Genomic DNA, 17,992 nt, shown 5'->3' with positions numbered 1-17,992 from the left:
ATCAGATCTGACTGTAAGAACATAACCCCATGGAAAACTATAACATTTCTTAACAAACCAGCTCTCTGCCAATGACTCCTTTTCCATAACCAAATGGTTAAGTTTGAGACTCTTCAAAGTCCTGGAGGTACATATGACATGATACTTTCATTTTTACCATGGCTTTGTAACAGCACAGCTCCTAGACTGTTCTCTCCAGTGTCAGTGATCACCCTACTAGGATCATAAGCCTTCAGATCTGGGGCTGTATGTAATTCCACCTTCAGCAGATTAAATCAAGCCCCATACTTCCCATTCCAGACACATAATACATGTCAGTTGCAGGGTTCTGTCAAAGCCATTGATTTAATTACAAGATTGAGATTAAATTGATGAACTGACTTTAAAAGTCAAACATGCCTAAGAATGAAACAACCTCCTCCTTATTACCTGACTTTTCTAAGTTACAGATAATTTCCACAATTTCCTTCTTTGGCCTCACACCTTCCCGAGAACCTCTGTGGCCCAGGAACATAATATCCTCCCAACAAATTTGCACTTAATCTCTTTCAGATTCATCCCATCATTTTCCAATCTTTCAAAATTTTACAGACTCCAAGATTGAGTTCCTCCCACGTTCTTCCAAAGATAAGTAGGTTACCTTGGGATCATTTAACTACTTCTTGGTCCCCAACTAAATTATGCATACCTCTCTGAAATAAGGATGCACAGAGGCAAGCATAAATGGCCTCCAGAGAAGTTTGTGTGATCCATTAGGTGTTCTAAAAGCTGCAAGGTCTTGTGAACTCTCCTTCAACCTGATCTCGCAGTACGCAGAGCAAGGTTCAGGTTGTTGAAGAACCTGGCTTCAGACACGCTGTTCAAACTCTTCAGCTCTACACATAATGTTATGTCACCATTGTCCTTTAGTGCCACAATCACTGGTGGCAACAACTCAGTTGCCACCACAGGCACAATGACATTAATCACACAGTTTTTTCAACTAACCCCTCACAGCATCTTGAACATTAATAAGCACTCTTCTTAATATGGCAACCACGGGTGTGGTATTCGCTCTCAGTTCATTTCTGTGTGAGTAATTCCAGAGAAATCCCAACTTAAAACAAAAGACATTTGGAAATGTAATTGGAAAATCTCCACAACACTCTTGCACTTAACGCCCACATTATTGAGGTACTGCTAAGGATCAGGCTAGACTTCAAGATCTTTCTGGTGCTGCCAACCCGAAATGTTGTCACAGTTGACAGCCACATAAATCTTTCCTTCTACAAATCTCCCTTATATTTAATAACAGCACGAAATAGCCTGAACATTTTTATTAGTTGCCCCTCCTCCAATAACCACCCAGTTTGAGATCTATTATCTTGAGACAACATTTCCTCATACATATTCTTGTGGACCCACAGAGAAATAATTCTCATGTTGGAATAAGAGTAAACATCAACTCCGCTTCGCCCGCTCTAGGGGGGCATTTTATCACACACCTCTTCTAATCCTTCGTTCGCTGCCCCTTCATTCCTAAAAAACATTTTAAAAAGCCACTGCTTCCTATATCTATCCATACTGCTTGGATAGGTGGCCACTCTTTCCAGTTAGCCATGTTACCAGCCAAGCCAAAACAATGTAGTTGCCCTTTACCTCTATTGCATTCTCACCACCTTTAACCTCACCAATGCTCATAACTACTCTCTTTGCTCACAACACATTTCAATTGTTCTGCACAATGCAATATGTTCCACACGCTTAGCCACAGAGATGACATCATCTAGGGGTGATTCATCTCTGAGCCACAGTTCTCTTATTTTTTTTAATCAGATTTGAAATGTAGTACACATTGGTCTCTCATGGATTCTTCTGTGAATGCACAACACTTACAAGAAGCATCAAGCACTGATGCCTTCCCCCACAGTCCATCAACCCCAAGGAATGGTTTGCCAAAAAAGACATCCTGGTATAACATTTCTCGTCTAAAGAAAGTGAAACCGCTTTTTCCAGAAAGAGACTTCTTAACTGCTGTTCAAGCTCTCATACTCTCAAAATTGGAAAGTGATAAACCTCTTGCTCAGTGGCCTCAGAGTCAATACTGGCATCCTTTAAGGGCATCCCACATGCACATCAAGTTTTATCCTGGGTCTGAAGAAATATCACCATATGTCCTCCATCCTCATGGAAATCCATTGGCTCCTCTTGCTGGCCCACACCATCTTCAAAATCAGCCGCATCATTTACAAAGCCATCACGGCCAGCAACCCGCTTGCCTTGCAGACAAGTTCACCAACTCTACTGGTTCTTAGTACACCTGCAACCAGGAGACAATCAGACTACAGGCTAAGAAGTGTAAAAAGGAAAGAAAAAAAAAACAATGCAGCAGGCATTTTCCAACTATGCACCCAAGATCTGGAACAAAATCCCCATATCTAATAGGACTGCCCAAACACTGCTCCAATTTAAGGAAGAGTTGAAGATGAGTCTCTAATAAAGAACATTACATCACAATGCATCAACTGTTTACAAATGAGCTACATCTTCTATGACTTGCTGACTTTATGGCTGTGTATGACCCAGTACAGTGCTCTGCAGCCTTTTGGCTTGGTTTGCACTAGAGAAAGACCACAGACATACATACATGCATGCATGCAAGCAAGAGCAGGCCAATATCTATTGGGAGGGTTTGGATGAGAATATTGGGTCAAAGTATTAAGGTGGCTTAGCCACAACAAGGGTTGACATTCATAAGCTGAGGCATTAAGGCGAACCAGGGTGAGGCATTAAGGCGCTCTGGGGGCGAGGCATTAAGGTGCTCTGGGGGCGAGGCATTAAGGCGCTCTGGGGTTGAGGCATGAAGGCGCTCTGGGGTTGAGGCATGAAGGCGCTCTGGGGTTGAGGCATGAAGGCGCTCTGGGGTTGAGGCATGAAGGCGCTCTGGGGTTGAGGCATGAAGGCGCTCTGGGGTTGAGGCATGAAGGCGCTCTGGGGTTGAGGCATGAAGGCGCTCTGGGGTTGAGGCATGAAGGCGCTCTGGGGTTGAGGCATGAAGGCGCTCTGGGGTTGAGGCATGAAGGCGCTCTGGGGTTGAGGCATGAAGGCGCTCTGGGGGTGAGGCATGAAGGCGCTCTGGGGGTGAGGCATTAAGGCGCTCTGGGGGTGAGGCATTAAGGCGCTCTGGGGGTGAGGCATTAAGGCGCTCTGGGGGTGAGGCATTAAGGCGCTCTGGGGGTGAGGCATTGAGGCGCTCTGGGGGTGAGGCATTGAGGCGCTCTGGGGTGAGGCATTGAGGCGCTCTGGGAAGAGGCATTGAGGCGCTCTGGGGGTGAGGCATTGAGGCGCTCTGGGGGTGAGGCATTGAGGCGCTCTGGGGGTGAGGCATTAAGGCGCTCTGGGGGTGAGGCATTAAGGCGCTCTGGGGGCGAGGCATTAAGGCGCTCTGGGGGCGAGGCATGAAGGCGCTCTGGGGGCGAGGCATGAAGGCGCTCTGGGGGCGAGGCATGAAGGCGCTCTGGGGGCGAGGCATGAAGGCGCTCTGGGGGCGAGGCATGAAGGCGCTCTGGGGGCAAGGCATGAAGGCGCTCTGGGGGCGAGGCATGAAGGCGCTCTGGGGTTGAGGCATGAAGGCGCTCTTGGGTTGAGGCATTAAGGCGCTCTGGGGTTGAGGCATTAAGGCGCTCTGGGGTTGAGGCATTAAGGCGCTCTGGGGTTGAGGCATTAAGGCGCTCTGGGGTTGAGGCATTAAGGCGCTCTGGGGTTGAGGCATTATGGCGCTCTGGGGTTGAGGCATTAAGGCGCTCTGGGGTTGAGGCATTAAGGCGCTCTGGGGTTGAGACATTAAGGCGCTCTGGGGGTGGAGTACGTAGGAGGCTGCCTCAGTCTATGGGGTACACCTATGCTGTGGCACCCTATACTGAGTCCAGGAAACCCTTAGTGATAGTGTTTTGGTGCCTAGATAACCAAAGCTCTCTAGGGGAGCTGTGGAGAGCAGCTCAGGCTTATCAAGGAGGAGTGCAAAGCACTTACAATACCACAGTTTTCAGTCACTAACTGTTACATAAGAAATAACCATACCAGGTGTTACAAAAATAAAGTATTCTTCATTATAACACTAAAGACTATACTAACCTTGGCATATCTCCCCTTAGAGATATCTTCACACAAAATATATATTCAGAAACAAACAGGAATAGCATAGAAAGACATGGGGCCCTATGAGGGGAGAGGGGTCAAACCCTGTATTAAGAAAGTGGTATAAGAATGGAGGTGCCCAACCAAGGTTAGTGTGCTGCAATCCCAGGGGCTGGGGAAGTAGGAAATTACAAAGGTAAGAACCAAAAATCCCACAGGCGCAGAGTTGTATTTGAGCCGGGTAGCCCATAGGCTAATGCAGGACCATCATGGTTGGATTTTTATGGATGCAGGACCCTTCCCAGTGGACCCACTAGGAAGGAAACCAGTTGGCACAAAGAAGGTTGGACAGTACCACCCCTTGTGGATACCCAGAAGATCAGAGGACCAACACCAGGGAGCCCAGGTGCATAGGGGGGAAGTAACATTGGAAGCCTTTGTTGGAGTCTATGGGAGCCTCGATTGTCCAGCTGCTGTTGTGACCCGTGGACCAGGTCGGTAGTACCCAAGGGTGGATTCCGGATGTGAAGAACCTGAAAAAGAAGGGGTCAGTGTCCAGACCACTTGAAGATGTCTAGGCAGTGGAGGTAAGCAATGCCCACCCTCTTGGAGGTGAAGTTCCTGCAGGACGGTGAAGGAAGAAGTCCAGCTGTGGAGTCCAGGGGATGCAGGTTATCCTTGGTTGCCCATGAGCTGTACCACAACAATCACCAGATTGCAGGAGAGTCAGTGTCCGCAGAACCACCAACAAGCCTTGGCAAATGCAAATAGTTTTTGCAAGGAAGATTGTAGGTTTTTGAGGACCAACGAGGTCCTAGTGACTCGACCCTTGGAGAGGAGTCAGAGCAGGAAGGAAAGGCAGCCGGCGTCAGAGAAGCCTCCATAAGTGACCCACTGGCAGCAGGCACAGAGAGTCACAGGGAAGCCTCAGCAGCACAACAAAACAGGAGTCAAACGTTGCAGGAGCTGCAGAGTGGAAGCTGAACTTGGAGTTGCAGAGTGCTGCAGGCTGGAACTTCTTGGAGCCTTAAGATCTCCTGGAGGAAGAGTCAACAAGCCTTGGCATGGGCAACAGTTGCAGTGCACAGGTGTTCCATTCCAGTGGCTGCAGCAAGGGCCAACCGTCTTTCAAGTTGGTCAGAAGACAAGTTGGATCCGGAGAGGACCACAGAACCACCACCTTTGTAACAGAGCCTTTCGATGTCCGTGGGACAGCAAGATCCACCAGCCAGTAGTTGTCATCTTGAGGGGCCTGCGGATGCAGGGGAGTGACTCCACTCCAAGGGAGATTTCTTCTTGCTTCTTGGTGCAACCAGAGTCCTTGTGACCCTGGAGGATGCACAGCCACGGATGTAGCAGAAATCTTGCAAGAGCTGGAGAAACAATGTTGCAGTGGGAGCCCTCCCAACTGGATACAGTTTTGTTTCAGTTCCTAAGGCAGACCAGCAGCAGTTCCAGAGGCCAGGAGGAGAAGAGTCTTGCAGAGAGTTCCTTTGTAGAGTCTTGCTCGACGAATCTGAGGACCCATCCTCTGGGGAGCCCTTAAGTAGCCCTTAAAGGGGGTTGATCACTCTCTGCAATGACCCACCTATCAGAGGGGGTCAGGGATGTCATCTACCTGGCCTAACCAGTCAGATGCTCAGAGGAGCCTAGGCCTACCTTGTTTCCAAGATGATAGAATCAACCTGCACCTGTCAGAGCTCTGTGCACCTGTCAGAGCTCTGTGCACCTGCCTAGGGGAGGAGCTGGACAGGGGGGGTGATCACTCCCCTGTCCTTTGTGTGGTTTCATGCCAGAACAGGAACTGGGGATTCCTGAACTGGTGCAAACCAGTTTAAGCAAAGAGAGCACCAAATGTGCAGCTTGATGGTGCTCAGAGGCCACCCCAGCAAAACCCATTTCAAAGGGAGAGGTGGTCACACCTCTCTTACAGGAAATCCTTTGTTCTACCTTCACCTGCTTGAGTAAAACTCACCAACAGGAGGGCAGAACAGTGTCTGGGGTAAGCAGCAGCACAGGCTGGTATGCAGACCCTGCAAGTCTGTACAGGCAGAACTGGGGGATCCTTTAGTGAACCCCCGGGGTACATGGTATCATGCAACTAACACAAATTGTTGTCGTTGCATGAGTGCAGCATATTTGATACCAAATATGCCTAGGTTTCGGAGAAGTCATTAAGTAGTTGGATCATTCGTGTTGACTAGAGTCCATTACGTACCTTAGGACGGCTTCCCTGCACTTAAAAAGCCCAGGGAATGGAGTCTGGGGCCTGTTGGGGTTACCCCTGATCATAAAGGGGTAACCTCACATGCAGGAACATGCGCCCTACCATTGGGCTGAAGGCCGTACCAAGGGGTGACTTACAGTGTCCAAGTGCAGTGACCATGATATAAGGCAAGCCTTATATCTGAAGTGAAATGCACCATTTCACGCAGGCTGCTATGGCAGGCCTGCAGAGACAGTTTGCATGGGCTCCCATGGGTGGCCCAGTACATGCTGCAGCCCATGGGAGTCCCCTGGTGCACCGATGCCCTGGGTACCTAAATACCAAATACTAGGGACTTACATGGGTGCCCCAGTATGCCTATTTTGGGGTGTAAAAGGTTACCAGCAACCAAATTTAGAGGATAGAGCACAGACACTGGTGCTGATTAGCAGGATGCCCATGTATTACAGTCTAAACACAATGACACCAGGCAAAAAGTGGAGGCAAGTGTCAGAAAGATGCTACCTTCCTACAGTGTGATCCACTGCAGTGGGTGGGAGATGGCAGCGCATCAAGGTTTGTTGGTGGAAGTGGGACTTGACAGCCTTGGAGAGGGCCAAAAAGAAGCTGAGAGGTGGATCGGGTAATTCTTTTTTCAATGCAAGTAGTTCGGGTTTGTCTTTTTTTGATGGTGTCATAGGGGCTGAAGCATCAGAGGTGGATGAATGTTAAGAGTTGTGCGGGATCCCTATAGGAAAATGACCCTTTTTGACATGGTCACTCCCACTTTTTGCCTGGTATTTTATGCAATTTTGACTGAAAGTGCACTGAGTTCCTGCTAACCAGGTCCCAAGTGCCAGATTTCTTTCCCTAAACCTGTGCAATTGTTACCCAATTGGCAATACATTTGGCACCCATGTATGTCCATAGTAAATGGTACCCCTGGTATCTAGTGCCTGGGTACCAAAGAGGGCCACCCAAGGGCACCAGTATGTGTAGCGTCACCCTCAGGGACCCCTTACCTAGCACACGCACAGTGCAATTCTAGGCTGCATGTCTGGGTGCAGCTAAAAGTGAAAACAAGACATGGCACACAGCCTGTGTGCCATGGCCGCTAACACTGCATGCAGTACATGCAAGTCACCCCTACAGCAGCCTTACAGCCCTAAGGCAGAGTGAATTATATTACATGTGAGGGCATATCTGCAAGAGCAAATATGCCCCTGTTATGTCTTTGTCGATTATTAGACAGTCGAACAGGGAAGTAATTTTCAGTACATGTGCTGGACACTGGTCAGTATGAGTTCCCCATCTACGTGATGGCTTCACTGAAAATAGAGATCAATGAATGAATGAATAAACTCTCACTGGTGCCAGTGATGGATTTATTATTACTGGCACCCAGAGGAGAGCTTAGTGGTGCCCCCTTAAAAACCTACCATTTACCAGTGTGCTGGCTGACTGGTTCTAGTTAGCCTGCCACCACCAGTCGCGTTTCTAACCCGAAGGGTGAGCGCTTCAGCTCTTGGGCAGACAGGACCAGAGCCTGCTCTGGCAGGGGTGTTAGCACAACCCTCCAAACGGAGTGACCTGTGTAGGAAAGTGCCCTTTTTAGCATGGTTACCCCCACACTTTTGCCTGATGCTGATGCTGACTTGACTGAGTGTGCTGGCATCCTGCTAACCAGGCCCCAGCACCAGTGTTCTTTCGCAAACCTGTATCACTGTTCCCGCAATTGGCACACCCCTGGCACACAGTTAAGTCCCTGGTAAAACGTACCCATGGTACAGAGAGCCCTATGGTTAGGGAAGGTCCCCTAGGGCTGCAGCATGTATTATGCCATCCTTGGGGACCCCTCACCAAGCACCTACACACTGCCTTTGCAGCTTGTGTGTGCTAGTGGGAAAAAATGCCAAAGTCAACATAGCACCCCTCTCAGGGTGCCATGCCACAAACCACTGCCTCTGGCATAGGTAAGTCACCCCTCTAGCAGGCCTTACAGCCCCAAAGGGAGTGGACACTGGAAGGGTGTAGTCACCCTCAGGGACGGTAGCCATTGGCCACTGACCTCTGACCCCTGTAATGCCCCTAAATCCAGGATTTAAGGGCTCCCCTGAATCTAGCTTGTTAGATTCCTGGCGACCTCACAAGAAAGGACTGCTAAGCTGACACCCCAGCAGAGAAGAAGGAAGATGCAAACTGACTTGGCCCCAGCCCTACCGGCTTGTCTCCTGCTTCTAAAGCCCTGCTAAAAGAAGGTGACGCATTCTGCAGGACCAACAACCTCTGAAAAGCCTCAAGAGGACTACCTGCACCCCAGAGGACCTAGAACTCCTGTTGACAGCAGCCCTCTCTAACAAGAAACTCCAGAACCGCCCCACATCTGCGAGTCCTGCCCACTCTGCACCAGACGTCCACGGGCCCTGTCCAGGTGGCCCAACTGACTAGAGCTAGTCCCCAGGTGATTCTGAGCAAGGACCCACCCTGATTGACTCCTCCAGTCCAACACAACGCCTGCAGCTTGAATCCAGAGGACCCGCCCTGACCATGACAGAACCGGATGAAGATTCCCCAACACAAAAAGGTACCCCCTGCACCCGCAGCCCCCTGGCCTTGGGGAATCTGACCTTCAGTGTAGCAACGTCCAGCAGGCAGCCCTCCTCCTTGTCCAGCTACTGGTTTCCCGGAACCGACCCCCTGGACTTCACCTTCAGCATCTTTGTGACTCCCAGAGTCCACCTACAGGAAAGCATTGTGAGCTCGACACTATGTTTGCACCCTGCGCCCGGCCACCCCACGGCACTGAGGGTGTGTTTGGTGCTGACCTCTGCCCCCCCCCACCCAGTGCTCCTCTAAACCCCCCCCAGATCTGCCCTGCGAAGACACAGATACTCAGAGAATCAAGCAGGCCTGATTCCGAGTACCCCCAGTCTCCACAGAAGCCCATGTTAAATCGACTTCAACTTTGACCTCTGCACCCGGCTGGCCCCATGTTGCTGATGGTGGGTGTTTGGGGTTAACTTGAACCCCAACCTGTGGACAGCCTATCCCCTGGAGACTGGAACTGTACATTTTGTACTTCCCTCTAAACTGTACTAACTTTTCTTCCCACCCCCAGAACTGTCTTTGAAAATTGCACTGTCAACCTTTAAAACTGTTTATTGCTATTTATTTGAAAAACATTTAACTTGCTAAACTGAAACAAAGTGTTATTGACACATATGTTGGATACTTGCAAATGTTTGTACCTGCAATTTGAATCTTGTGGTTCTAGAAATAAAGTAACAAGATATATTTTTGCTATATAACAACCATTGGTCTGGAGTGCTCATTGAGTGTGTGCTTCTTCTATTGTCTGTGTGTGTACAACAAATACTTTGCACTATCCTCCGATAAGCCTAACTGCTCGACCACACTACCACAAAATAGAGCATTAGTATTATCTACTTTACCCTCTGTTAAGCCTCTGGAGAACCCCTGGACTCTGTGCACACTATCTCATTTTGATACAGTATATACAGAGCCAGCGTCCTACAACTTGCAAATCTGCATTCCAAAGCAGGGGGCTTCAAAGAAGCCCCCTGCCCTTGATATGTAGATCTGGCTTCCCTCAAAGGAGAGGATACAGACCCCGTGCCCCATGGCCTATTTGGCACCTGGACAGTCAGAAAATTTATAGTCAGAGAGGCATGTCCACCTCTCAGGTCAGATCTACCCCTAAGGTGTGCTGCGTGATGTTGTCACAATTTTTTTAAGTCTGCCATCTCGGTGATGGCAGAACGGCTAACTCTGGGACAGGGTTATGCCCACTTCCCACAGGAAGTGGTCATATAGAGGGCGTGGGGACCCCAGGGGTAAGTAGCCCATTAGCCACTACCTTACACTCACGTAACACCCATAAATTCAGTAATTAGGGGAGCCCCTGGCACGAGGATGTCAGATCCTGCTGACCTGAAGGACACTGCAGAGACACAAAAGGTGAGAATTGAAGAGCAGTGATGGACTCGGTGCCAAACCTGCCACCCTGCCTGCTGACTTTGACAAGTGTGAGAAAGACAGCTCGTTCTCCAGCTGCTGGAGCTTTCAAAAGCCTATGAAGACTGCCAGAGTTCACCCCAGCACAGGAACTTCCGTGGGGCAGCAGAGCTCTTTCCCGGCACCATTGCAGAACCCCAAAAAACACTGAAGAGGAACTTGGACCGCCAAAACCTGATTGCGGACAGCACCACTGCACCTGTGCCACTAGACCGAGTTGAAGTGGACCAACGGTGCCAGCATGGTCCTCAGCCTCTCCAGACGCAAAGTCTATTCTGGGTTTCCTCACTGCGACCTTGACACTGACACCTGCAGCCTCTTTGTGCAGGGCCTACCAACCACAACCGCCTCCAGTGACAGCAACCCAACGGTCCACTGCACCGGACGGAGAAAAGAGGACCACTGGTGTCCCTACATCCCCCAGGCTCGTGAGACTTGAGCCCACTTATTGGTTCAGCTGGACTGGTCCCCCAGCCCACACCTACAGCCTGTTTCTGTCGGCCCCCTCCACTGTAAGCGATACCAGTGATGGAAACCCGATGGTCCAAGAACCCTCTGCACCAGGATGCCCTGGACCAAGGAGAAGAGGACCACTGATCTCCCTACGTCCCCAAGCAACGTAAGAACTGAGCCCACTTGGTGGTTCACCCTGACTGGACCCCCAGTCCTAACCTGCAGCAGCTTTTAAACCGGACCGATCCTTATTGACTAGCACTGGGCACCCGAAGCTGTACTGCATGTTTGCACCCGGCCGCCACAATACCACCTGGTATGACCTGTTGGTGTTGCCTTGGACCGTGCCCCCCTACCTACCTACCTACCTAAAGTCCTGGAGATTGGTCCCGTAAGTCGTTGTACTATACCCGAATGCAGTAGTTGTTTTGTCCTTCGTAGGATAACATTGCAGCTTTCAAGAACTCAATAAGTCTAGACTTTTCTAAACTGAGAAGATTTTTTTTGCAAAACACACTTACCTGATTGTATTGATTCTGGCGCCAAAACATATCTAAAGATACTTGTCATTTTTGTAAAATGGTGTGGATCTCCTTATTGAGTCACGTGTCTCATTTATTGGCTCTGCGTATTTGCAGCTGTCTAACACTCCTCTCTGATAAGGCTGCTCGACCACACTACCCCCTAAGAGAGCACCTTGGAATTGCTAGAACAAGCCCCTGTCCACTAGTTAGGGAACCCCCCGGACTCTTGGCACAGTGTACCTCATTTTGGTATACTATATAAAGAGCCAGCTGCTACACTGGTGGCAGTGGTGGGATACAAGACTTGACATTTGCTGTACCACTCGGATAATAAGTGATAAGTGATACCACTAAGGAATCCAAAATTGTCTTTAGTTAGGAAACATTTTTTCCAATTTTCAATTTTTCTAAATTGTTTAAAATTTACCTCGCTTTAAATCCCCCAGTCCAAAATGTTTAGAATTTAGTTAGATTAGGCCCTTTAGCAGTACACTTAGATTTTTTTTAAAAAAAGAGGTTTCTGAAAATATCCCAACTACTTTAAAAACATGACTAAGGCTGCAGGTACATCCCAGGAGCTCAACCTGGGCCGCATCCTAAACCTTAGGTTGGCCCAACTTAAGGCCCTCTGCCAAGCATTGAAAGTTGCCATCGCGTCCACACCCACAAAAGCCCATCTGCAGCAGCCAGCTGCTTGCAGAAAATGATAGGGCCATCGCAAGTAAAGAAGCCCTTCAGGAGGAAGAGGAGGCCGAAGAGGATGATGAATCCCTCCTCAACTCTACTGACAGTAACATCACTGGGAGCACTTCTGATACAGGCCTCAAAAAATCATAAAAATGTTACTGGACCTGCAGGTAGAGTAGCTTGAATAATCTACTCGACCTAACTGTAATGTAGTTGACCTGGAAACGGGTGTCAAATTGTGTGATCCTAGGCAAATAATGTATTTTACAGTCGCCTTTTTCTTCATTCTCATGAATGCACCTTCAAATATGTGAGTTCAGCATTTCAGCTGTAAAAAAAATCCTCTTTTGTTTGATTAAATACACTAAACATTTGCTCCATATATAATAATTCTAGCCCACATATAAGGTACATATGATCTATGCATGACTTGCCTCTTAGTTTACTAACAGCTTTGCCATCAGGGCAGGAGTGTTTCTCAGTTTATGTTTAAACACTCACTTTTAATAAGTACATTACAAAAGCATGATGTGGTAGCGCACTGTCATTTACAGACAGTAAATTTCCAAGAAATGTACAAAAACTTTCCCACTAACTTGCAGCTTTACTGATAAAACGATATAGTGTATTAACAATAATCTGTGAAAATTGGGTTTTAGAAAACATGTATCATTTGCATATCACCAAGTAAAGTGTTCTGACTTTTTTCATCCTATTAAAATATTGTTTTCATCACACAGAAGTACAAAAAATGGTCTTTCACAGCAATGGAAATATATTTTGAAATGTTTGTAAAGTTGACTTAGTTTTATAAATGCTGTGTGTTAGGGAAAACCTGATACCAAAAGCCTTTTGTTTCACATAGGTCAGACAGTTCACCTTAAAAAATCCTGGAACTCTACAGTCACAAGAAAAGTATTTGCATTGCAAGAAGACAAACTGACTTTTGACCTCTGTCTCTGAACACAGAGCAAATGTGACAAGAATAAGATTTAAAGGCATCTTAATTGCTAATTCAGTTTCTGACTGAACATACCACCTGTTCTCTAATAGCTCGACCTCATAAAATAAAACTCACCGGCCATAGCCAGTGGTGAATAGATTTTTCGAGTCCTGTGATAGTACCCCAGGAGATGGAGACTCCAGAAACTAGCTAAGAGGATAGAGTTAGGGTCTCAACTTTTAGCTATAGAGGAGCTGAGATGGGGCTGGGACCCATCTTTGGCGGCAGCAAAATTTTAAATAGGGAGAAAGAAGCTTTTGACCCTAAGATCTCCATACTGATAGCCCCCAAATTTGTAGGTAATGATATCACCAAGTGGTTTACAGCCTTTGAGAGTAATGGGGCTCTCTACCCTGGGGTAAGTGTAGGGATAAGCTCCTGACACTGAATGAGGGAGATGCGGAGTCCTGTGACCGCATGAAGGATACCCTTATTGAGGGCTTTGGAGTCCCTACAGAGGAATACAGGATCAAGGAGATTAGAAAAAACTCTAGTCAATCCTAGGTAGATTTTGTTTACTTTTCAGTCAAAACACTGGGTGGCTGCTTAAAAGGGAACCAGGTGCAAGACTATGTTGGGCTTTATAATCTTATTATGAAAGAACATCTGTTAAGCAACTGTGTTTAAAGAAAAATTGCATCAATACCTGGTAGACCTAAGTCCACTTTCTCCCCAAAAATTGGGAAAGGCAGACCACAGGATCAAGACTAGGGTATCCAGGAAAACTCATGGTAGGGGTGACCAAAAGAAAGGGGTTGCTAAGTCCTGCAAGGGAAAGATGGTGACCAGCCTAAAGATACAAACGAAGAGGCTTCTAAAGGTCCCCCAAAACCTGTTCAGGAAGGTGGGCCCCATGACAAGACACAGACTAAGGGTGGGTACCAGGGTAAGAACTGAGATCCCAAGAAGGCTTGGCGTTTCAATTGCAAAGCCAATAACCACCGAACTGGAGACCCTGCATGTCCAAAAAAGAATCCCCCTAGTGCACATGCAGCTCCTGCTGCAGTGGTAAGTCTCCAAATGCGAACCCAGGTGGGCCCTGACTATATCAGAGGGCTTACAGAGGCAGCTTACGTCTCTGAGGGTGCGGTGGATGAAGCTGCCCTGGCTGTCTGGCCCAGTAATCTGGAAAAGTACAGACAACAGCCTCATATTAATGGGATCAAAGTTGAAGCACTGAGGGATACAGATGCAAGTGTTACCATGGTGACTGAAAAAACGATATCCCCAGAACAGTATCCAAGTGTTGAACCTTTCACATTCATCAATGCTGACAACCAAGCTAAGGTCCATCCCAAGGCATCGGTGTCCTTAGAGGGGGGGAGGAGTTACTGACCAAAAGAAGGTGGTGTTAGCCTCTGCAATTCCTGTAGCCTGCCAGGGAATGATCTGGAGTCCTAAACATGGGCTGAGGTTGAAAGAAAGGCCCATGTAGCTATGATGGGTATACCTCAATGGGTGTGTGTGATACCAGAGCACAATGCAAACCCAGTGTGAAGGAGAGATGCTGGAGCCTGAAATAATGGCCCAGCCATCCAAGGAGAAGGCAAGAGGTCTGGTAAGTCAGCTTCTGGCCAGCCATAGGCTCATGTTCCCTCTCCTCAGGGCACAGACCTGTCAGTCCTTGAGGGAACTAAGCCCCCGGATCTTGGGCCTTACACAACAGAGCTCCTCAGCCCAAGGGGGCCCTCTAGGGAAGAGCTGTGGCAGAGACCGAGGACCTGTTCCACCCTTGAAAGCCTGAGACAGCAAGCTGATGACAAGGAAAAGGGCGATATCAGTGGTTCCCACCGAACCTATTGGGAAGATGGACTCCTGAATACTGAGGCCAGAGACCTCAAACCTGGTGACACAAGGAGAGTAGTATTGCCTCAGAAACAGAGTTCCTCCTCACCTTAGCACATGACATCCCCCTAGCTGGGCAACTTGGCCAGGCCAAAACCTGGAGTAGGCTGGTACACTTCCACTGCCCAGGTATGTCCCAGAAGGTGAAGGAGTTTTGTAACTCCTGTGTCACCTGTCAAGCCAGTGGCAAGACCGGTGGCCATCGAAAGGCCCCCCTTTGAAAGGGTACGGGTTGACACTGTTGGCCCCTAGATCCTCCAACAGTATCAGGGAACGGATTCATACTGGTGGTAGTCAATCATACCACCAGGTACCCTGAATCTATACCCTTTAGGACAACCACAGCTCCTGTAGTTGCTAGGGCGCTAATCAGTATTTTTACTATAATGGGCTTCCTTAAGGAAGTGGTATCAGGTAGGGGTAGTAACTTCATGTCTGTATACCTCAAGGCAATGTGGAATGACTTATAAGCTCACTACCCGATATCACACACAAGGGAATGCTTTAGTTGAGAGATTCAACAAAACCATGAAAGGCATGATTGCAGGACTCCCTGAAAAACTCAGGAGATGGGAAATCCTGTTACCTTGCCTGCTTTTCACTTACAGAGACGTGCTACAGAAGGGAGTAAGCTTTTCCCCCTCTCAACTTCTTTACAGTCACCCTGTAAAAGGACCCTTGTGTCTAGTAAAGTAAGTTTGGGAGAGACCTCATAAAGAGCCCAAGCAAGACATTGTGGACTATGTGCTTGGCCTACATTCTAGGATGACTGAGTACATGAAGAAAGAATCCAAAAACCTTGAGGCCAGCCAAGAGCTCCAGGAGCTCTGGTATGACCAAAAGGCTGCCATGGTACCAACCAGTTCAGAAGGTATGGGTATTTAAGGGTGTGGCTCCCAGGGCACACCAGGACAAATTGAGTGGCCATCACCCTATCCTTCAGAAGAAGAGTGAGGTCATTATCTGGTTGACCTAGGCACTCCCAGGAACCCTCATATGTCATATGGTCATATGTGTAAACCGCCTAAAACTCTTCCATGCTAGGGCTGATGAGGCCATGCTGGTGGTCACAGATGAGGATCAGGAAGAAGAGAGAGCCTTTCCCTGACCTCCTCTCCCCAGCCCCAGAGATGGGTCAGTTGATGGAGTGATCTTTTCAGACGCCCTTACTGCCCAGTAGCAAGTTGACTACAGACAGCTCCTTCAGCAGTATGCTGATTTCTTTACCCTCACCCCTGGTCAGACTAACTGGTGTGTCCATACTATGGACACTGGAGGGACATATGCCTGTCAAAAGCTAAATGTACAGACAGTCTGACCAAGTGAAGGATAGCATCAGAGCTGAAGTAAGGAAGATGCTGGAGTTAGGGGTAATTGAGCCCTCTGACAGTCCCTGGGCCAGACCAGTGGTCTTAGTCCCCAAATCTCATTCCAAGGGAAGTAAACTAGAAGTGAGGGTTTGCATGGACTGTAGAGGCCTCAATGGTGTCACCAAATGAGATGCACACCCTATCCCAAGAGCAGACGAACTTAGTGACAGGTTAGGACAACTAAATTTCTCATTACTTTCGATTTGACATCAGGGTACTGGCAGATTGGTCTGACCCCTAGGGCAAAAGAAAGATCAGCATTCTCGACCCCAGAAAGATATTACCGGTTCACTGTTAAGCCATTTGGTTTAAGGAATGACCCTGCCAGCTTCCAAAGGTTGGTGAATAAAGTCCTTGCTGGGCTGAAAGCCTTTAGTGCAACAAATATTGATGATATTGCTGTCTTTAGCTCCACTTGGCAGGATCACCTGATCTACCTTGGCAAGGTTCTTGAAGTTCTGCGAAATGCAGGCCTCACTATCAATATAAGCAAGTGCCAGACAGGACAGGGCACCGTTGTATGCTTGTAACACCTAGAAGGTGGAGTCTAAGTTCAAGTACTAAAAACCCAAGGTCCAGACCATTCTGGACTGGGAAACTCCAACCACACAGACCCAGGTCTGGGCATTCCTTGGCTTGACTGGGTACTACAGAAGGTTTGTGAAGGGGTATGGTACCATTCTGGCACCCCTTACAGAATTGACATTGAAAAAGATGCAAAAGAAAGTAAATTGGGCAGTGAGCTGTCAAGAGGCTTCTGACACTCTGAAGGATGCAATGTGCGCAGCACCCATTCTATGAGCTCCAGATTATTCAAAGCGGTTTATAGTGCAGACTGATGCCTCTGAACATAGGACAGGAATGGTCTTATCCCAAACCAATGATGATGGCCATGACCAACCTGTTGGCTTTTATTAGCAGGAGATCACTCCCCAGTGAGCACCCAATTGGCAATACCTTTGGCAACCATGTAAGTCCCTAATAAATGGCACCCCTGGTACCTAGTGCATGGGTACCAAATAGGGTCCCAAAGGTCATCATGCATCATGCCATCCTTAGGGACTCTTCATCTTGCACATGCACACTGCCATTGCAGGCTGCGTGTCTGGGTGCAGCTAAAAGTGGAAACAAGACATGGCACACAGCATGTGTGCCATGTCCCCTAACACTGCACGCAATACATGTAAGTCACCCCTACAGCAAGCCTTACAGCTTTAACCCCTTCGCTGCCAGGCCTTTTCCCCTCCTGTGCCGAGCCTTTTTTTGGCTATTTGGGGTAGGGCGCGCTAAGGCCCTCATAACTTTTTCTCCACATAAGCTACCCATGCCAAATTTGCGTCCTTTTTTTCCAACATCCTAGGGATTCTAGAGGTACCCAGATTTTGTGGGTTCCCCTGAAGGAGACCAAGCAATTAGCCAAAATACAGCGAAAAATTCGTTTAAAAAAAAAAAAAAATGTGAAAAAGTGCTGCAGAAGGCAGCTTGTGGTTTTTCCCTGAAGATGGCATCAACGAAGGGTTTGCGGTGATAAAATCACCATCTTCCCAGCTTTCAGGAACAGGAAGACTTGAATTACAAAACCCCATTTTTCAACACAATTTTGACATTTTACTGGGACATACCCCATTTTTTACTATTTGTTGTGCTTTTAGCCTCCCTCCAGTTAGTGACAGAAATGGGTGAGAAACCAATGCTGGATCCAAGAAAGCTAAACATTTCTGAAAAGAAGTAGACATAATTCTGAATTCAGCAA

General features: G+C 48.1%; 1 protein-coding gene across 1 annotated transcript; it reads right to left on the bottom strand.

The window, feature by feature from the left end:
- Positions 1 to 2,707: 2,707 nt before the first annotated feature.
- On the bottom strand, positions 2,708 to 3,823 carry LOC138259307 (uncharacterized). The gene has a single exon (XM_069206930.1). The coding sequence runs from the start codon at positions 3,821 to 3,823 to the stop codon at positions 2,708 to 2,710; it is 1,116 nt and encodes a 371-aa protein (XP_069063031.1).
- Positions 3,824 to 17,992: the final 14,169 nt, after the last annotated feature.

The sequence above is a fragment of the Pleurodeles waltl genome, chromosome 2_1 (assembly GCF_031143425.1).
Source record: "Pleurodeles waltl isolate 20211129_DDA chromosome 2_1, aPleWal1.hap1.20221129, whole genome shotgun sequence".
NCBI classification, from domain to species: Eukaryota; Metazoa; Chordata; class Amphibia; order Caudata; family Salamandridae; genus Pleurodeles; species Pleurodeles waltl.
This window is presented reverse-complemented; position numbering and strand designations above follow the sequence as displayed.